Genomic DNA, 21,132 nt, shown 5'->3' on the forward strand with positions numbered 1-21,132 from the left:
TAAAGAGGCAGGGCCCATTTCTCTCCCTGGGTCTGGGATGTCATAGATGTGACACCCAGGAAGCTTGAAGACGCATTTGCCTTACTTTTTGCCCCTCTGCAATTACCTTAAAACCATGGCTGAGCTCGCCTGTTGGAAAATGAGAGGACCCAGTGGCCCTGTCACTCCAGCCCACCCCATGACATGTGCATTAGGCTATCTGAGACCAAAAGAGCTGCCAGTCAAGTCCAGCCTAAATTGCTGACCACAGACGCATGAACTAAAGAAATATTCGTTGGCGTTCGTTTTTCATTAGTTTGTTTTAATGCAACATCTCATGGCACTAGGTAAAGGAAACAGCAGCAACCCCAAAAGACTGAATGAGGGGCCACCCACTGCCAACTCCACTGGGTTCCCACGTGACCGAGCAGTAAGCTTTCACTGTGCTGTCACATTGAGACTCTGGGGTTTGCTTGCTACCTCAGCAGAGCTGGCCCTCTCCGGGCTGAGCCACAAGGAACCAGATCACGGGCCCCCTCCCAGACCCTGTGCCTCAGAGTCCCCAGCAGAGGGGAGGTGGTAGACAAAGCCAACTGTAGGAACAGCGACTAGCCTCCAGCTCATGGAGGAGAAGAATTGGTGTGTTTTCTGGAAGCCCATGTGCTGGTAGAGGGCCCGGGCCGAGTGCTGCAGCATGGAGGTGATGAGGATGACTTGGCTGTACCCCTGGTCCCGTGCGAACTGGAGGGCAGTCCTGACCAGGGCCTTCGCTATCCCCTGGCCTCGGTGCTCTGGGGCCACACACAGGTGAAGCAGCTGCAACTTCTCCTTCTGCAGGGTGGCAGGCAGAACGCCCATAATGCCCACCACCTGCCCCTCAGCTTCAACCACCCAGAAGCAGGAGCCAGGCTTGCCCAAGTAGGTCTTGGTGATGTCAGACATATCTGTGCGCAAAGACATGACTATAAACTTGGTCCAGGGGTATCTGGAGAGGAATCTCAGGGCAGCGAGGAGGATGAGGCTGGCTACAAGGGCCAGGACCCAGGAGCCAGAGAGCAGGAAGAGGGTGAGGGGCACCCCAAGCAAGAGCACCAGGGTTCGGGGCAGCTTCAGGATGTGGTAGAAGGTGGTGGGGATGTGCTCATTCATTCCCTGGGAGAACACATCCAGGACTCGTGTGCGGTCGTTCTCCCGGTATTTGCGGATGTGATAAGGAGCCATGGAAGACTGCTGAGCCTGAATCTCAAAGTCCATGAGAGAAAGAGAGAGAGCTAAGTGTCCCTGCACACCTTCTGGGCCACCCTGGGGAAGAGAGAGGAAGTCAGATGAGTGTCCCATCTCTGCCACCTCCCAGGAGTGGGGGAGACCCCTGCTCATGGGCATTTCTTTCTGCTTTTGCCCAAAAGGATGTAGGCCACAGCCACTGGGAGAAAGTGTAGGGTCAGGACGATTTGCATATGATCCTGGCTCCGTCCCTTTCTAGCTGTGTGACCTTAACATATTACCTAACTTCTCTGAACCTGTTTTTTTCATCCATAGAACCGGATCAAGTAAAAACCTGGCTTCTGGGATTGTTTTGAAGATTTAATAAAGTAACATACAAAGCTCTGATATACAAAATACCCTCCTCTCCACCCTCTTTCCCCTTTTACTGGCTCACTTAGCTTGTTGGCACTTTGGGGTGGCACCATGCAGCAGCCAGACCATGTGTCCCCAGACCTTCGGTCCCTCTCCAGGAACCATACGTTGTAGGAATCCTGTGTTCCCAAGTAAAAGTTTCAACAGACTCCTTCCCCCTTGACTGCAGATTTTTAGGCTGCTGGGGTTGTGTAAGAGTCAATCACCAAAAAAGGGGCAGCCTGGACATCCAGAAGAGAGTCTGGGGCTCCAGGCCTCTCTCCAAACACTGTCCTTTCTACCCGCGTCCTCTCACCTGCTACCACAACGGCCTTGAATGTCCAGAGCAGCCTCGAAGTGGCCTCTGCTCTCAGCCTCTGCCTGGCATCCAGGAGAGACTGCCCAGGGCCTGCTCCACCACCAGGGACCAGGCCTTCCCTGGATGGCCACCTCATTGGCTGGTTCTTGCACCTGAGAGGCTGGACTCTGACCGAGCAGGAAGCGCATTCTCCACTCACTCTTGTGATCATCAGAGACTCAGCCTGGAGTGGGGAAGCGGGGTCTGGAACAGCTCAGGGGGCCTTGCCCTTGCAGATGGCCTTCACTCTTCCTCCCGTGGTGGTTAAGGCCTGGAGTATCTCCCAGCAGGCACCTTGATGTGCTCTGGTGTCCACCCTCAGCCCCTCCACACAGCTCCTAGAAGCCTGGGGTTGCAGGCCTCACCGTGTGCTGTCTTCATGAGCTAGAGTCCAGGCTGAGCACGCAAGGGGCGCTCTCCCTGCCTAGGCGTCACCTGGTCTGAGGAAGACTGACCATGGGCAGTTCCCTGCACTCATCTCACTAGGCTCCATCTGCGTTCGTTCGTTCGTTCGTTCATTTATTCATTCACAGTACTATTATGTATGATGCAACTACTAGGTGCCTAGCGTACGTGCCTAGGATGTGTGTCCGATCGTTAGAGCCTGTGCCATCACAGCTGTTAAATAGTTTGCGCTGAGGTGAACTAAAGCAGGGAAAAACAGAAAATCCCTTCTCCGTGGAACGGATATGCTGTCGAGGGGGCTGCTTCCCTCCCCAAACTGAGTTTGCTCCTCTCCCCGCGTGCCCTCACCCTGCGGCCCAGCTAAGCCCCTCCCTCTATATTCTCACTGCTTCCTGAAGCCGAGACCACAGATCTATCTATCTACTCAAGCATTTGTCGGTAGTGTCATCAAATGCTGATCCGGCCACGCGCCGTGGGGGCGATTGGGCTACGGCACAGCGCCCGGCAGACCCTGGTTTCCCGTCCTCGAAGCTCCTCGCGAGATTCCGGGGATTGCGCGGCGCGCGCCACCTCTCACACCTGTGACGCGCGCGGGGCGGAGAGGTGCGGGCCGCAAGAGAGGATTAATAGGGGTTCCCGAGGAAGGACCCTTAAGTCGAGACCGGAGGGAGAGGTAGGCCTGAGCAGGGCTGAGTGAAGGAGAGCGTTTTGGGCTGAGGGAACAGAGGCGTGAAGACCCTGAGGCAGAACAAAGGCAAGGTTTCCAGGGAAAGGTGGCCAACATGGCCACGGAGAGAGGGAGGGAGCGGTGAGGGTGGCAACGGCCCGTGCGTGTGAGGTCTGTGCCCCAGTTGTGGAGTTTGGACTCTACTCCGAAAGCGACGGGAGGCCATTGGTCAGCTAAAAGCTGGGGAGTAACCTAGGCAGGCGCGTGCACGTGTTGCTGTGGCTACAGGTGGAGAGTGAATGGGAAGCGACAGTGGGAGCGCGCAATCCCCGCCCCCCACGGGCTAGTGCGGCACCGCAGCTGATAAAGGAGCCTCGGGGTAGAGATATGCAGGATGCAAGCAAGAGCTTCTGACCAAGGAGGGCTAGTGGGAACAAAAATAGAGCCCTGCTCCACTCGCCAAGCCGTCAGCGCCCCCCCCCCCCCCCCGGAGCTGAGTCTGGCCAAAGGAGAAGGTACCTATTTCTTACTTGCTCAAAGACATGACTCCCACTGAACTGTGCATCCAACGGGCAGCATCTGTATGAAAGGGGTGCCTTGTTCTGTGTTCACCAGGAAGCCACGTGGGCTAGCAGAGGCCCTACAAGAGTAAGTGGTGACTTGGACCAGAGTGAGGGGATGGTGAGAACCAGCCCACCTGTAGGTGCATCTGGGGACAGAAACGGCAGGAGTTTGTAATGATGGAGATGGGAATGAAGATGAGGAAGGGGTCAGAGATGATAGTCACATTTCTGGCAAGAGCCTCTAGAGGATGCTGGAGAGCGAGACTTGGAGAGAAAGATCATAACTGGGGCTGGTGGTACCATCCTGAGGCCTTCTGATCAGAAACCAAAGACGGGCAGGCTGGGATCCAGGCCCAGTGGATGGAGACTGCTGATGGTTCTGGGTCTTTGGCAGAAGGGTAGAGTTTAACGTGAAATCTGAGTGGTGAGCCATGAGTATTTGCTACATTTGTTTCATACATTTAATGTTTAAACATTTCAATGTTAAGTAACATTTGAACTAAGAATCAAAACGGGGGACAGAGAGCTCCAAAGTACAGTTGAGTTTTCCTACCAAGTCTGCTATTAACCAGTCAAAAACCTCATAGTCAAGCTGAAGGGTCAAAGGGCTGTGGTCTGTCCCCACATTCTCTTTCTCTGTATTCTCTCTGGTCCTCTGTAGCATCCTCAAAACCCAGTGACCTTGGTTTACATCCAGGCTTTTCATCCTCACAGCCATGAACAATGATCATGAGGATTTATTGACATGAAAAAAAAAAAGTCAAAATGTAACTCCAAGAAATAAAGGATTATAAAGCCGTAGGTTTTAACTCATTTTGGTGAAAATGTAACCTGAAAATAATGTACAGACACAAGCATGCAGAGAGAAAAAGTCTGAGTGATCATACCAGATGCTGGCAGCATCTGTCTCTGGATGGAGGGCCTGTGGCTCATTCTCTGTGTAAAAGATGAAGCCTGGAGTGGGCTGAGGTTCCAGGCTCTTGCTTTCAGATGATGAAACAGAGGCTTGGGAATCTACCTGGCTCTGCCTCAGCCGGATCTGGGAGCCTAGAGGGACCTATCTAAGATCATGAACTCCTAAATTGAAGGCAGAGGTGCTTATTCTATTAGTTCATGTTTTAATTAACTTTTAGTGTATATAATTCAGTGGCATTTTGTACACACACACTGTGTCGTATGGCCACCACTTCTGACTCCAAAGCCTTTTCACATCCCAAAAGGAATTCCCTTGCCCCTGTGCAGTCACTCTCTCCACCTGTTCTCTCCAGACCCTGGCAACAACTAACCTGCTTTCTGGATGTTTCATTGAAATGAAATCATATGATATGTGAACTTCTGTGTTCAGCTTCTTTTACTTTATGTCTTCAAGGTTCACCCATGGTGTAGCATGTATCAGTACATCATTGCTTTTCTATGGCTGAATAATATTCCATGGGAGGGATAGACCACGTTTGTTTATCCATTCATCCAGTGATGGACATTTGGGTTGTTTCCACCTTTTGGCTGTGGTGAGTAGTGCTGTTAGGAATGTTTGGGTACAAGTTTTTGTTTGAGCACCTGTTTTCAGTTCTATTGGTTGTATACCCAGTAGTGGAATTTCTGGGTCATATGGTAATTTTATGTTTAACATTTTGAGGAACTGCCAACATGTTGTCCAAAGTGGCTGCACTGTTTTACTTTTCCACCAGTAGTGAGCCCTATTTTATTTTACTACTTGCCTCAGCAATACTGCCTGGTACATAAAGGGAAGAGATTGTTGTTATTCACTGAGAAATCCGATGCCTGACACTGTGACGAAGCTATTTTCCTGTGCTCTGCTATTTGATGTTCATGACAACTAAGGACAAAGGTTGGTATTAATGTTCCCATTTTACAAATGGGAAACCAAGACCAGAAAAGCTGAGATGTCCTAACCAAGACCTCACAGAGTCACTGTTATTCCAAGAGTTGTGGATTGGAGAACATGTCACTAAAACCCCACACTTACATCTATGACACACATTCCCTACTACACCAGCGCAGCCCAGAAATGGGCCAGTGAGATGGATGATGGTAAATGAGTGGCATTACATTTTGGAAGTCTCAGGGAGAAGAGAAAATCAATTCAATTACATTTTAATTGAGTTGGCAGAATCTCCTCTAACCTCTCGTCGGGGCTCCCAGTAACCCAACATCAGGCCAATGCCCTGAACTTTTACTGAGAACTCATCACTTAAAGGAGACAAGTGAAAGAAAATAGTAGCAAATCATTTCAAGGGGAAAGAAGTAGGTAAGAGCATCCTTGGTAAGATGCTCAGAAATCCTAGGTCAGTGATTCCAGCTCTACAGAAATGTTCTGTAACCTTTCAATTCTCTGAGAAAGTGAGAAGGTCTCAGGCCCCAACACTCAAATTAGGGTAACTCCAGCAAATTTTATGCAGATGATGAAAGGGACTAACTCTGAAGGTGTGGGTGGGTAGAGGGGGATGAGAGATGGTGTGGGAGCCAGGTATGTTATTGCCCAGAGGCCTGAAGCAAGGTGGGAGGGTGGGGTGACAGGAGCCTGACCCAGGAGTTGAAAGGTTCAGAGACAAAGCCAGTGCACCTGACCTTACAGGGAGGGGTCAGGTTAATAAATACACTGGCCTCACTCTCTTCCCCTCTCCAATCTCAGCCTGGCCTCCCAGTGGCCAAACCCAAGCAGAAGCCAAGAGACCTCTTGCTGACATACAGGTCAGCCACCTGGAACACAGAGAAGAGGGGGTAAAGGTGAAGAGAGATCTGGAGGGGAACATGGGAGATCAGCGGCACAAAGGACTGTGAAAGCATCAATGACAGGCAAATTCGATGACTACAAACTGCTTATTCTAAGACTGGCCAAACTAGGTCATGCTTTCCTCATTATTGTGATGTGACTGCAGAGTGGCTGCCTTCAGCAAAGCCAAGAGCAGGGAAGTGGCTGCAACGGGGGGTGCAGAATGGCACCTTTCTGCTCTGAAGCCTTTAATGAGTTCAACTCTTCATCCCCAATAATTCCACTGTAGAGAAGCTATGTTAAAGAGAACCATGTACAAATGTTTATTTGCAAGTGAAGTGAAACATTGAAAGCAACGTAAGTGCATAAAAATAGAGGAAGTATGTATGTGATGTATTTCACATCAATAAAAAGAATGTGAGCATGATGGCAAGGGAGGGACAGTGGACTGAGGTGTTAGGATCTGGGGTCACATAGATTGGAGTTTTAATCCCAGGCAGGGGAAGAGAGGTCTTTGCAATGGAGATGTCTGGGGGAGCACCACCTTAACCGAGGGACCAATCTTTGTATCACCAATAATAGGGCCAACTGACATTGCCTCCTGATGATATGCAATGGCAAGGACACAAAATCTAAAATATTTAAGTTGACTTAAATCATGAACAAATCCAAACTGTGTGGAAAAAGACATCTAGGGTAGGTACTCTTCAAAAAATGTCAACATCATTCTTAACAAGATTGTTGTAGTGAGATGACAGATAAACACTATAGGCTGAAGAAACATGTCTGCAACGCACTTTCAAATCTTGCAGCAAAAGTGTGTGTGTGTACACAACCCTGAGCTCAGGAGAGCACTAGCAAGCAAATGTAGCAAAATGTTAACAACAAATAGTGAATTCACATGAAAGGTACATGGACTTTCACTGTATTATTGTCAGTTGTTCTGTAGGTTAGAAATGGAGTTCAGAGACTAAATCTGTTTTCTTGCTGGTAAAAAATCTCTTGGGATTGTAGTAAGGACTAAATGAGGTAGTGCATATACAATGCTAAGCACAGTGCACATGAGAAATGTTAGCTATGTACATATGTACTTTATTATTTATGATCATGATAGAAATCACTAAGTACTTCTACCTCCCTGCTTTCCAACATGGGGCAAGATCACACTTCTCCGTTCCTTGTGAGGTTGGCAGGGCCATGTAACTGGCTTTGGAGAATGAAACATGAGATAAGCAAACTGGGTTCCTGAGTCACTATCCTGTTTACAGATTCACACAATCTGGCTATGTAGACTGAACAAGACACAAATTTTTGTCGTGTGAAGCCAATGAGCTTTAGGGACTGTAATCAAAGCCTAACCTAACCCAGATATCCACAAAGCAAGGCCCTCAGGTCAAATCCTGTCCACCACTTGTTTTTGCCCATAAAGTTTCACTGAAACACAGCCGTACTCATCATTTATGGTCTGTGGATACCTTTGCACTATGATAGCAAGAGTTGAGTAGATACAGTGGAGACTTTATGGACTGCAAAGCCGAAAATATTTACTATTTGGCCCTTCACAGAAAAGTTTGCTCACCCCTGACCAAGCCTGTCTTGACTGCTATGATCAAAATATAAAGTAAAAAAAGAAAACCCAAAGCATTTATAAAACATGGCTTTATACTAGCTCTATGACCTTGAGCAAGTTACTTATTGTTTCTATAATCTTTTAGTTTCCTGGGTGTAAAATGGTGGTAATATTAAGTGTTTATAACATTATGATGAGTAAATTCTTGTATGTAAAATACTTGGAACCGGGAGGCTTGGAAGGGAAATACTAGATTAGCCAGAAGTAAGGGCAGGAATATGAGCTGATGAATATAAAATCACTAAGGCAAGAACCTAGTAAAAATCCAGTTATTCCAGTTAAATAAAAATAAACCTGAATAGATACAGAAGACTAGACAACAGCAACAAATAATAGCAACAGTGGTTATCTTTCAAGATATTAAGAGAGAGGACTAGGAATGGTTTGTTATACCATTCTGTGTTTTAAAATTTTCCATAATTGAACACGTTTTATTTTTTTTAATTAAAAAAATTTTTTTAACATTTATTTTTGAGAGAGAGAGAGAGACAGAGCATGAGCAGGGGAGGGGCAGAGAGAGAGGGAGACACAGGATCTGAAGCAGGCTCCAGGCTCGGAGCTGTCAGCAGTCAGCACAGAACCTGACGTGGGGCTTGAACCCACGAACCGCAAGATCGTGACCTGAGCCAAAGTCAGACACTTAACCAACTGAGCCAACCAGGTGCCCCTGTTTTTTTCTTTTAATTTTTTAATGTTTATTTATTTTTAAGAGAGAGAGAGAGGCAGAGTGCAAGTGGCGGAGGGGCAGAGACAGAGGGGTAGACAGAATTGGAAGCAGGCCCCAGGTCCTGAGCTGTCAGCATACAGCTAGATGTGGGCCCAAACCCACGAACTGCAAGATCATGACTTTAGCCGAAGTCAGACACTTAACCGACTGAGCCACTCAGGTTCCCTGAACATACACATTTTATAATCAAGAAAGAAAAATCAATGTTTTCTTATGAAAAATCTTAATATTTCTGTCATTTTACAAAACATCTTTTGTTGACATTCTACAAATGATACCATCCAACAATGTTCCAATACTTTCTTCTTGTGAAGACAGTTTATATATCTGTGAAAATAAAAGATGAATTATGACATGCTAATATATTCATGCACTACTAGTTTCCATTATACAAACATATATAAGTGAAATCATTTATCATTCAACTACTGGGATAATGACATGAAATCACAAATCACAAATGTGATTAAAATATGTAAAGTAGATGGCAATTCATCATTTATGTCAAAAGTTCCCTTTAAATTAGTTATGGTAATAACCCTCTACACATAGAAACTGAATCTGTACCAATTTTTTTTTTGAATCTGTGCCAATTTTTAAAGCATATGTCAAGATATTAAAGATCAAGCTTACACAGTATATTTGAAATGTAAAATAAATATAAAATATTCTGCACTTTTTTTTTTCTTCAGAGAGGAGACAGCATGAGCGACAAGCAGGGGAGTGGGAGAGAGAATCCCAAGCAGGCTCCATGCCCAGCACAGAACCCAATGCAGGGCTTGATCCCATGACCCTGGGATCATGACCTGAGCTGAAATCAAAAGTAGGGCACTCAACCAACTGAGCCACTAACGTGTCTCTGAAGTGATTTATTTATTTTTTTTAATGTTTGTTTATTTTTGAGAGAGACAGAGCAGAGTAGGGTCAGGGAGAGAGAGGGAGACACAGAATCCAAAGCAGGTTCCAGGCTCTGAACTGTCAGCACAGACCCTGACACAGGACTCAAACTCGGGAACCAGGAGAACATGACCTGAGCCAAAGTCAGAAGCTGAATTGACTGAGCCACCTAGGCATCCCTGAAGTTCTTTATTCTTTTTTTTTTTAATTTTTTTTTTAACGTTTATTTATTTTTGAGACAGAGAGAGACAAAGCATGAATGGGGGAGGGTCAGAGAGAGAGGGAGACACAGAATCTGAAACAGGCTCCAGGCTCTGAGCCATCAGCCCAGAGCCCGACGCGGGGCTCGAACTCACACATACCGCGAGATCATGACCTGAGCCGAAGTCGGACGCTTAACCGACTGAGCCACCCAGGCGCCCCTATTTATTCTTAATTAAAGAGTGCTTTTATCAACTAAATTTCTAACTAAATTTTACATAAACCAGCATCTTTAAAAAAAAATTTTTTTTTTAATGTTTATTTATTTTTGAGACAGAGAGACAGAGCATGAACGGGGGAGGGGCAGAGAGAGAGGCAGACACAGAATCCAAAGCAGGCTCCAGGCTCTGAGCTGTCAGCACAGAGCCTGACGCGGGGCTTGGACTCAACGAACTTCGAGATCATGACCTGAGCTGAAGTCAGATACTCAACCGACTGAGCCACCCAGGTGCCCCTATAATCCAGCATCTTCTAATTCTTTGCATCTGTAACTATTTCTCAAGTAATTTTTAATTACATTAACCTTTCTTAAAGAAAAACAAAAACCAGAAGGATCAGTGATCAACAAGCAAACAACATCAGTATTATTCTTCATCTATCACACTTTGTAAAAATACAGATTTACAAACCTTTTTGACTTCTGTAATATTTGTTATGTCAGGTAGATTTTTCAGAGAAACTTGATGACCTTCTACCTGAGATATTAAGTCTTCTTGATTTATATGTTTTTCTCCCTCTTCAATGTAAACAATTAGAATTGAAGTGTCATTTGCTGAGATACCAAATTTTTTCAGAGCTTCTGAAATCTAAGGAAAAGAACAACAACAAACAATAACCAGTAGCTTCTGTGTCTGAAACATCCCCCCATGGGCCTCCTTTTTCCTTGGTCAGGTTCTTATTTTTCATATCCTAATGATTCTACCTACAGTGTTTCTCTTCAACAACCCTTCTTGACACCCACCACATCTGCCTCTAGAGTACTCTCTGCTCAAAACTGTACCTTATTCCTGCACAATCAAGCCTACTTCTTGGCATTTCTTAACATCAACACTCCCTCCCTCTGGCCCCAAGTGACCCTCTAGCCATGCACACCCACCTTCTACCCAGACTGGACCATATATGGGTGTCCACCATTTCATACATTTTTTCCTATGCTCAAACTTTGTCCTCAGCCTGGAGTGTCCTCATCCCTCAAGGTCCAACACTAATGTCACTAATGTCATCCTTTCTCCTTACAGGAGTTGCTTCTTTGCTGTTTCCATTGGTTTGAAGTATTATTCCCATTATGTCACTTATCTTAGTGCATTTGATTTCTGTCTTGTTTACCTGCCTTCCTCAGGAACATGTTTCTCCTGCCCTAGAACTGTAACTGTAAGAGGGACAAGCCCAGCAGATGTTTACCGAAGTGAAGTTTCTCAAATTATTTCAAATGATGTCAAAGAAATTATAATTATCTGGTAATTTTTTCTCCAGGTACTGAAGAATTCTATTATCATGCATTCTATAAACTTTATAAAATTTCAAACATTATTTTAAACCATGCTACGGGTTTCCTAATTGTCCTTTGGATGATGTTAGTACCTGGTTGTGTTAATAGTAGTAGTAATACTAAAACTTCATCAGCAAAATTTAAGTTATTTTTTTCACGTGCCACAGGTAGAATATCTTTAGCTCAATAACTTTGATTACTACCAGTATTTCAAACCACAAACTCTTCCTGAGCCCTGGGTATATGAGTGAGCCTGTGTTAAAGGCTGTTCCAAGTACCAGGCAGGCTTCTGGTATATGGAAAAGACATGGATTCTATCCTTAAGGAGTTATAGGGAGAGTAAAAGATGTGCATGGTAACACACAAATATCCATGCTTAATGTTTTGCCATTTAAATTTATATATCATTTAGAGGGTTCTTCCTGACCCTATATGGTAAGAAGGACAGATAAAACTATCCTCATCTAATGTAGCTAAATTTTTCTTTACTCCTATGTGAAGTGACTCCAAAGCTTATTTGTCTAGGAAGAGGCAGTGCTAAACCTCAATCTTTCCAGAACACTCTTCACTATTACAGTCCAACACTGGGGAACACACATTAGCACAACACAATCAACATAAATAAAGTAAAATCCATATTAATTACATTGTTATTTGGGGAAAGGTTGAAAATAATTTCAGTTGATAGAGTTTTTGTCTTCATTTTTCCCAGTCTGTAGAGATGAACTGCTTTGTTTGAGGCCACAAGTATCTGAAATGGATCAACAATCTACCAAAGAGAACATAAAGAATCACACACGGAGAATCTGGAGCACTTGGGAGACACATGCCTTCTCTCTTGGTAACTCCAATGTCAGGCTGTTTGACTTCATCACAGTTTCTATGGACTATATTTTCAAAATTGCTGGGTGTTCAGTAAATCATAGAATGTTAAAGCTGCAAGGAACTTAAATAGTAAAAATTTAAAAAAGAACATTGGGGGGGCGCCTGGGTGGCTCAGTCAGTTATGCGTCCAACTTCAGCTCAGGTCATGATCTCGTGGTTTGTGAGGTCAAGCCCCGCGTTGGGCTCTGTGCTGACAGCTCAGAGCCTGGAGCCTGCTTCAGATTCTGTGTCTCCCCCTCTCTCTACCCCTCCCATACTCATGCTCTGTCTCTTTCAATAATAAATAAATAAATATTTTTTTAAAAATTTTTTAAAGAACATTGAGCACTAATATGGGGAAAGGCCATAGTCTAAACATTTTACCTGTATTATTTTAATTCTTAAAACTACCCTATGAAATCAGTATTATTATTCACACACAGTAGATGAGGAAGCCAAAGCAAAGAATGTTTGGGTTTGAATCCCAGCTGTCACTTCCTACTGAGGGACCTTGGGCAGATCCCTTAGTTTTATCTGTTGGATGCAGATAATCATAGTAGTTACTTCATAGGGTTGTTGTGAAGATTAAGTGAGTTAGTATACGGAAAGCACTTAGAACAATGGCAGGAACAGAGCAAGCATGGTACAAAGGTTGCCTACCACTTGCTCAAAGTCATAATAAGTGCCAGAGCTGAGATTAAGTCCTAGTAACATGGTTCCACAGTGTGTGCTCTTAACCACTACGGATGCCTCCTGTGCAGAGATTTTTCTAGTTCCAATGAGTAAATGAAGCTCCGGGCATTTGCCATTACATCAGAGTCAGAATACAACCTTTCATATCTCCTGGGAAGGGCCTAGCACTTTGGCTTCTATTCACTATTAAATTCAAGGTTGGCTCAATCTGACTCCACAGTTTAGACAAGAACTATTTATCCAAAGATGACAATTTTAGGCTAACCTGTAACATCATAAAAAATTAACATATTATTGGAGTGCCTGGGTGGTTCAGTTGGTTTGGCATCTGACTTCGGCTCAGGTCATGATCTCTTGGTTTGTGGGTTCGAGCCCCACAGTAGGCTCTGTGCTGACAGCTCGTAGCCTGGAACCTACTTCAGATTCTGTGTCTCCCTCTTTCTCTGCCCGTCCCCCACTCATGCTCTGTCTCTCAGTCTCTCAAAAATAAGTATAAAAAAATTTTTTTTAATTAACATATTCTTAAATGCCCCTTTATAGCTCATTTGTTCTTACTTGTACTTACCACCTTAGGGTTTATTAATGCACCATCAATAGCACCTTCCATGGCCTTTTTTCTCAAGTCTCCAGCATTTTTTACATCTTTAAACAACAGAAGGGTCACCCTGCATTCGGGAAACAGGTCCAGCTGATGCGTTAACTGCATTTCACAGACAAGCACGATTCTAAAAGACCAAAAGACTTCATCTGTTTAAAAGCTAATGGTATAATTCAACTAATAAACATCCTCAGTAACAAATATAACAAGATGACAGAACTGTTATACTAGAAGAATCCATCCCAAAAGCACATTTGGCATCCCCATGAGATGTCTACCAACCCTGCTGAGTTGTTCCTAGCTTCCTTTACTGAAAGACCAAGGTTGCTGCCTGCTTCTCTGGTTGTGCAGGCAGGCAGGCTTTGATGCATGGCTGAGGGGCAGCTTCTCTAACAGACAAGTAGGAGCAGAATGTCAGGAATTCTTTAGGCCACGGATTACCTATGGTGTTAACGAAACCTCACTCCAACTTAGCCTTTTCAGCTTTCTCATCTTCCCATTTTATGTATATTTTAGCAGAACCTAGACACAAATATTAAGAAAATTTTATTGAAGTACAACACTTGACTCAAAGATACTCATTTCACACATGACATTTAAGTAGAGAGGGGGTACAATTATTTTTAATGTTTTATTTATTTTTGAGAGAGAGCGTGAGCATAAGTGGGGGAGGGGCAGAAAGAGAGGGAGTCACAATCTGAAGTGGGCTCCAGGCTCAGAGCGGTCAGCTTACAGTCTGATGTGGGGCTCAAACCCTCGAACCATGAGATCATGACCTGAGGCAAAGTTGGATGCTTAACCAACTGAGCCACCCAGGTGCCCCAGGAGGGGGTACAATTATTAAAAAATCAATACAGGCCTTTTCTTAGACATAAGTTTAATAAGGAAAGGACAAAGACATAAAAGAAACATAAAGGACAACTTGACTAACTAGAAAGACAACCATATCCTTGAACTGAAAATCTAAGTATTGCAAAAATTTGATCTTTAAAACAATTTCAAAGTGTTAGTAAGTTATTTGGGGGTGGCAATTTGGTAAGTTCATGTTATCCTTTTACTTGGTAGTTTCCATTTCTAGGACTCTTTTCAAGGAATAATTAAAAACCTGAAAATTTACGTAATAAGATGCTCCTCTCATCATCCTAATAGCAAAAAATTGAAAACAAACTAGCAAATAACAGATTTGTTGCAACTAAACAAGCATTAAAAACTGTCATCTTGGAGACCAGTTAATTTGTGTGAAATAGCAATAAATAACATTAAGTAAAAACATCTGATTGAAAAACAAAACACAGGAGCACCTGAGTGGCTCAGTCAGTTAAACATCTGAATTCAGTTCAGGTCATGATCTTACAGTTCCTAAGTTCAAGCCCCACATCAGGCTCCTCCCTGGCAGTATGGAGCCTGCTTGGGATTCTCTCTCTCCCTCTCTCTCTGCCTCTCCCCCACTGGCATGCATACTCTATCTCAAAATAAATTGTAAAAAATACATAAAAAAAGAAAGACAAAACATAAAATGTGGCATAAACTGTGGGCTTTTCAAAAAGGAGCATAAAAAATATTGAAAGGAAGATACACCAAAAAGTTATCTCAGACTTGGTGGAATTACATCTGACTTTTTGTTAGGATAAAAAAATATATGTGTGAATAATATCCTGGCACACAGCAGTTCAAACTTTATTGTCATAGTAACATCCAATGGGGAAAAAAATGATACAGAAAAATATAATGAATACATTCCCAATTACACAAAAAGATGCACACAGAAAACAAAAAGATGAAACACACCAAAATATGGCCATCTTGGGTGGCAGGATTATTGGTAACGTTTATCATCTTCTATAAAAAAAAAATTGCACTGAATTTTCTACAGTAAGCACACAAAATAAGAGTACAGATAATCAGCAAGGAAAAAAACTTTCCATTATGTTTTTATACTAGGGGAAAAAAGGTCTCCTTGATGAGGTTTTGGGGTGATAGTGGGGTTCACAGCTGATGGTCAATAAAGAATTCATGAAGATGTCTTTGGTACAAAAGTGATTTTATTAAAGCATGGGAACAGGAATCCAGGGCAGAAACAGCTGCACAGGGGTTGTGCAGAGTGGCTTGTTACATACTATGAGTTTAGGGGAGGTAAAGTCAGAAGGGAAGTTTCCAGAGACTTTCTTATGCTAAAGACTCACAGATTACGGGAGGCCTAGCTATTGTCAAACTAAGTTGTTGTTTTTCCCCTCTAGCAAATCATTAACATTAAGACAGCAGGGAGTTCCAGGACTTTAGGCTATTGATGGGATTACGTTTCTTTTGTAAACTGGTAGAGACTCATCAATTTAACCATTTGTTTTCTGTCCTTTCCTTTGTTCTTGGGTAGACAGGGGTGTCCATAGAATGTCACACAGATCCCACTGGGGTGGGGGTGTGCTAGCTTATATTTTGCCCTCATCCCGCCTTATGGTCTCTCATCAGCCTAGCAAAAGTCAAAACATAATTCCCTCACTTGGGCCAGAAACTTAGAATCATCGTTGCTCTCAATCACAGCAAATCCAGTCATACTCCTAGCTCCCATAGTTACTCTCTAGTCTTGACGACTTTACCTCTTAAGTACCATTTTGACCCGTCCACTTCTCCCCAATACCCACTGCCCCCAGCCCAGGCCGCATGTCTCAACTACAGCTGTGGCTTCCTAGGGGTGGTGGCCTCGCAGTTCCAGCCCTCCTTCCATCCAACTTCCACCTGGCAGTAAGAGCGATCCTTTCAAAACGTAAACCATATCTCCTCCTTCCGCCGCTCTTGTGATAAAGCTCCCACTTAATGGCAGGGCGTTTCAAACCCTCCAGTCGCAGCCCTCTCGCCTGGTGCTGCTGCCAGCGCACCTGTCTCCGGACCGCGGTCTTTCCGCTACAGCCCAGTGGCCTCCCCAGTTTCAAATGCCCAGGCTCGCTCCCCAACTCTGCCCCTCCGACAGGTACAGCCCCTGACTTCTTCCTCCCTCCCTTCAACTCCGTTTAAAAAGTCCATTTACCAGGGTCCCAGGCCCTCTTACACGTGCTCCTCAGCCCTTTTCATCGGTTTGATGAATCCTCATTCAGCTGTGTAGCACTCAGAGAGCACGAGCTTGTCACTGCCGTACTGAGCCCCCGGGGCTGGCCCTCCGCCCGCCCTGCCGGAGAGGACTCACCTGCGCACTCTCGGTCCTCCCGGAAGGCCTTCCCCTCGGAAACAAACCCCTCACTTTCCGGAAGCTGGGCCGCAACCGCGCAAGTCCCTCCCGAGAAGCTCCTTCCTCAGCTTGAGAGACGCCGGCGGACGCAAATGGGAGCCAGGGCCCCCTCTGTCACTTCCGGCTATGGGGACGGTAAGGATCCGGGGACCGGACGCTGAGGTTTCAGGGCGCGACTCAGCCTTTCTCCAACGCGTTTTGGGCGTTGGAGGAGACATCGGTTTCTTCTTGTGCAAAGAACAGTGTTGGCCAGGATGAACTCCACATTCATCTCAGCTACATTTCTTCTCGGGGACGGACGGAACTTGTTTCCTTCTTGCAACGGTGCGGTCATTTAGGAAAGGTCTGGAGTGGACGGCGATTTGCTTCGGGTACTTAAGAGGTGACAGTACGTTGATGAAATCAACCTCTTCCTGCTTCTAGCAGGCTCAGAAATTTGTCATCTCTAAGTGTATCAGCCTCCAAGAAAGGAGGTAATCCCCTAAACAGGCTGCAGATAATTATTTTCCATGTTTTTTGTGGTTCCGGTTCATCTTGGTCCATACTTTTCTTTACACAGGAAAACAGGTAAATTTACACAAGTAAATAACAAATATACCGGTCGGGTGGATATGTGCTATGGAGAAAAAATAAAGGAAAGGGAGGAATGCCTGGCCGAGGGTATTGCTATTTCAAATAGGATGGTTAAGAGCTCACCAGAAAGGGCCCTTTGAACAGTAACTGGAGGAGGTCTGTGTAACTGGGAGAACAGCATTCCAGGCAATAAAGAGAGTTCAAAGGCTCTGAGACACATATGGCCTTCCCCCATTTAAGGGATAGTAAAGAGAAGCATGGGCTTAAACACAATGGGAATATATAGGTGTAAAAGATATTAAAAATTTTTTTAATGTTTATTTATTTTTGAGAGAGAGCATGAGCTGGGGGGTGGCGTGGGGCAGAGAGAGAGGGAGACACAATCCAAAGCAGGCTCCAGGCTTTGAGGTAGAGAGGCTCCAGGCAGAGAGCTCGTGGTGGAGCTCAAACCAACCCTGAGATCATGACCTGAGCTGAAGTTAGACTTAACCAACTGAGCCACCCAACTGCCCTCTAAAAGATATTCTGACAAAAGACTGGTATCCAGAGTACTTAAAGAACACCTACAACTCAGTAAGAGAAAACAACCTAATTAAGAATGGGTGACAAATTTGAACACTTTATAAAGGATCTGTGATTCAGGCCAATAAACACATGAAAAGATGCTCAACATCATTAGTCATCAGAGTAATGCAAATTTAAAACATAATGAGCTACTACTACACACCCACACAACTAAAATTTAGAAGACTGATAGTATAAGTGTTGTCAAACATAATTGGTATCCTTATATATTGCTGATCTGAATTCTATAAAATAGTATAACCACTTTAGAAAAGAGTGGTAGTTTCTTAAAAAATTAAATGTATATTTACTTTGCATTTCATTCCTTTGCATTTTCCAGGAGAAAGGAAAACACGTACCTAACAAAGTTTAATACGTGAATGTTCATAGCAACTTTACTCTTTTTTTTTTTAATGTTTATTTTTAAGAGAGAAAGAGTGCAAGCGGGGGAGGGGCAAAGAGAGGGAGACACAGAATCTGAAGTAGGCTCCAGGCTCTGTGCTGACAGTACAGAGCCAGATGTGGGACTCAAACCCACAAACCATGAGATCATGACCTGAGCCGAAGTTGGATGCTTAACAGACTGTGCCACCTAGGTGATCTGCAACTTTACTCTTAATAGCAAAAAACTGGAAACAACCCAATGCCCAAGAACAGATCAGTGGACAAACTGGTAAATTCATACAGTGAAATAGTAACAAAAAGGAATAAATTACTGATACTTGCAACAATATTTGCAACATGGATGAATCTAAAAACCTCTGAAAAAAAAAAGCAAGAAACTAGAATATAATATATTACTGAATGATCCCTTTTCTACAAAACTGTAGGAATTGCAAACTTATTCTAGACTGACTGGAAAGCAAAATAGTGGTTGTTGGGAATGGAGGAGTGGGAGACCTGGATGGACTGGAAAGGACGCCAAGGGAATCTTTGCTGTGAAGCCTGTTGATGTTCTGTTTCTTTAAGTAGTGGTAGTTATAAAGGGAGTATGACTTTGTCAAAATTCATCAAACTATGCACTTAAAAAATACATTTTATGGACAATAAATTATGCATTATGCCTCAATAAAGTTGATTAAAAATAGACATTTAAAGAAAAGTCGCTCCGTTTATAGCAGCTTATTTATAACCACCTAAAGCTGGAAACAACTCAAATATTCATCAGGTGAATGGATAAACAAATCATATATCCATACAATGGATTACAACTTGGCAATAAAAGGGAACCAACTATTGTGCCATAACAATAACATGGATGGATCTCAAAATAATCATGCTGAATAAAAAAAGTCAGACATAAAAATAGTACATACTGTATGATTCCATTTACATAAAACTACAATGATAGAAAGCAGATCAGTGGTTGCTTGGATAGGGGGCCTTTCCATCAAAGGAAAAAGGAAATTACAAAGCAGCACAAGGAAACTTTGGGGTAATAGATATGTTCTATATTAATTGTGGAAAGGGTTTCATGATTATATACATATCAAAAGTATGAAATTGTACACTTTAAATACTAAGTGCTCGTAGGGATGTGAGCAACTGGAATTCCTATACCCTGCTGATGGGGATGTAAAATAGTACAGCCATTTTGAAAAAATTTGGCAGTTTCTTCTAAAATTAAACACACGCTGACCTCATAGCAGCAGTCTCCCTCCAAGGGAAATAAATGCAGATGTTCACACAAAAACCTCTATACAAATGTTTATAGCAACTTTGTTCAAAAGTCAAAAACTGGAAGTCTATCAACTGGTAGATGGATAAACAAACTGGTATATCCATACAATAAAAAACTAACTCAGCAACAAAAAGGGAATCAACTATGGATCCCCCTCAATGACATGGATGGATCTCAAAGGCGTCATGCTATTTGAAAGAAATCACATCCAAAAGGCTACATGCTGTTTGATTTCACTTACATGACGTTTTAAAAAAAGGCAAAAAATACAGAGACAAAACAAATCAGCAGTTGTCAGGGCCTGGGGTTGGTGGGAGAAGTTAATTACAAAATGATATGAGGGAAGTTTTGGGCGTGATGGCAAGGTTCTCAACTGTGGTAGTAGTTATAAAACAGTATATTTGTAGAAACTCATAGAACTGTACATGAAAAAAGGATGAATTTTACTGTTAAGTCATCTCAGAGATAAAGATGATCCCTTTACTACAGTTGCAGGGGAAGAGATCACTATGTATCATGAAATTAGTTTAAAAGATCTAATTTGGTGTTGGTTAAATGAGAACTTTCACAGTATTATCAACCTTGTTCTCCTCTGCAGTATATAAATATGCATATCTGTATATCTTGTATAAATAGGTATATCTGTTTCCATCTGATAAAATGATTCTAATCTTGGAAGTGTTATGTGAATAAATGGGTTTTGAAGACACCAAGACTTCAAAAACTATTCCCAAGGCATGTGAAAATTACCTTGAATGCCTACCTATAAGTCGGTAGACTATCCTTGCTAAATTGTTAACTTGAATATAATTGACATTTCTATATTCCTAAAGATAGGATCTCAATGTCACATCAGTGGAAGAGCTCTGGTACTTCCCATTCTCATATGTATGGTTGAACAATGGTTAAAAACTGTGACTGCCAGGGACCCTGGGTGGCTCAGTGGGTTAAGCATCCAACTTCGGCTCAGGTCATGACCTCACAGTTTGTGGGTTCGAGTCCTGCATCAGGCTCTGTGCTGACAGCTCAGAGCCTAGAGCTTCCTCCTCTGCTCCTCCCCCACTTGCACTCTCTCTCTCTCTCTCTCTCTCAAAAATGAATAAGTGTTAAAAAAAAATTAAAAACTACAGAAACTGTGACTGCCAAATTTATTAACAAATGCTTGCGTATCTTACCTAGGTCCTCTGGAAAGCAAAACCTGAGGCAAGGATTAAAGTGCTGATGTTTTATGTGGGATATGTGCGAACAGACTGTTAGGAAAAAAGGGAAGTGAAGCAAGGAAAGAGGCAAAGCAATGTGAGGTAATGGACTGCCTTATAGGCAGGCTTCACAGTGAGCCAGGAAGACACACAGGTTGTTGGCATATGTGTTCACTCCGTGGGCTAGACTTCTCTGGAAGGCTTGAAAGGAAAACTTTTCCTGACGGTAGTCCACAGAGGAGAGAAAGGAGGGGGAAATTTGCCTGCCAGGCTCCCTCCTGTTCTCTATGTTCCATTAATTAAGGCTCCCCACAGTGGGAGCTGACTCCTCCACTCTTCTGATCATCCCTTCAGTGGCAGCTCAGAAAGCCAGATCCTGTGGCCTGCAGTATAGCATCTCCTGCAACTCTGAA

At 43.6% G+C, this 21,132-nt stretch overlaps 3 protein-coding genes across 11 annotated transcripts in view; 1 reads left to right on the top strand and 2 right to left on the bottom strand.

Annotated features, from left to right (window-relative positions):
• Nucleotides 1–359: 359 nt before the first annotated feature.
• Nucleotides 360–2,720, bottom strand: NAT8 (N-acetyltransferase 8 (putative)). 2 transcript variants are annotated; one of them, XM_047854540.1, is made up of 2 exons: nucleotides 1,913–2,720; nucleotides 360–1,215 (listed from the first exon to the last, which is right to left on the bottom strand). In XM_047854540.1, the coding sequence occupies exon 2, from the start codon at nucleotides 1,198–1,200 to the stop codon at nucleotides 505–507; it is 696 nt and encodes a 231-aa protein (XP_047710496.1). In that variant the 5' UTR covers nucleotides 1,201–1,215; nucleotides 1,913–2,720; the 3' UTR covers nucleotides 360–504. The 2 variants fall into 2 exon arrangements, with proteins under 2 accessions (XP_047710496.1, XP_047710494.1); XM_047854538.1 differs by having other exon boundaries at nucleotides 360–1,281.
• Nucleotides 2,721–8,796: 6,076 nt separating this feature from the next.
• On the bottom strand, nucleotides 8,797–16,785 carry TPRKB (TP53RK binding protein). 8 transcript variants are annotated; one of them, XM_047854547.1, is made up of 6 exons: nucleotides 16,505–16,654; nucleotides 13,924–14,004; nucleotides 13,450–13,609; nucleotides 11,974–12,096; nucleotides 10,468–10,644; nucleotides 8,797–9,007 (listed from the first exon to the last, which is right to left on the bottom strand). In XM_047854547.1, exons 3-6 carry the CDS (start codon nucleotides 13,588–13,590, stop codon nucleotides 8,921–8,923), a joined length of 528 nt encoding a protein of 175 aa, XP_047710503.1. In that variant the 5' UTR covers nucleotides 13,591–13,609; nucleotides 13,924–14,004; nucleotides 16,505–16,654; the 3' UTR covers nucleotides 8,797–8,920. The 8 variants fall into 8 exon arrangements, with proteins under 8 accessions (XP_047710503.1, XP_047710502.1, XP_047710505.1 ...); XM_047854546.1 differs by lacking the exons at nucleotides 13,924–14,004; nucleotides 16,505–16,654 and adding an exon at nucleotides 16,661–16,785; XM_047854549.1 differs by lacking the exon at nucleotides 13,924–14,004 and having other exon boundaries at nucleotides 13,450–13,549; nucleotides 16,526–16,654.
• CA3H2orf78 (chromosome A3 C2orf78 homolog) overlaps nucleotides 16,781–21,132 on the top strand; it is a 40,164-nt gene continuing 35,812 nt past the window's right edge. The window contains exon 1 of the mRNA XM_047854531.1: nucleotides 16,781–16,837. The gene's annotated coding sequence lies outside the window, so the exon portion shown is untranslated. The remainder of the gene's footprint in view (nucleotides 16,838–21,132) is intronic.

The sequence above is a fragment of the Prionailurus viverrinus genome, chromosome A3 (genome assembly GCF_022837055.1).
Source record: "Prionailurus viverrinus isolate Anna chromosome A3, UM_Priviv_1.0, whole genome shotgun sequence".
NCBI lineage: Eukaryota > Metazoa > Chordata > Mammalia > Carnivora > Felidae > Prionailurus > Prionailurus viverrinus.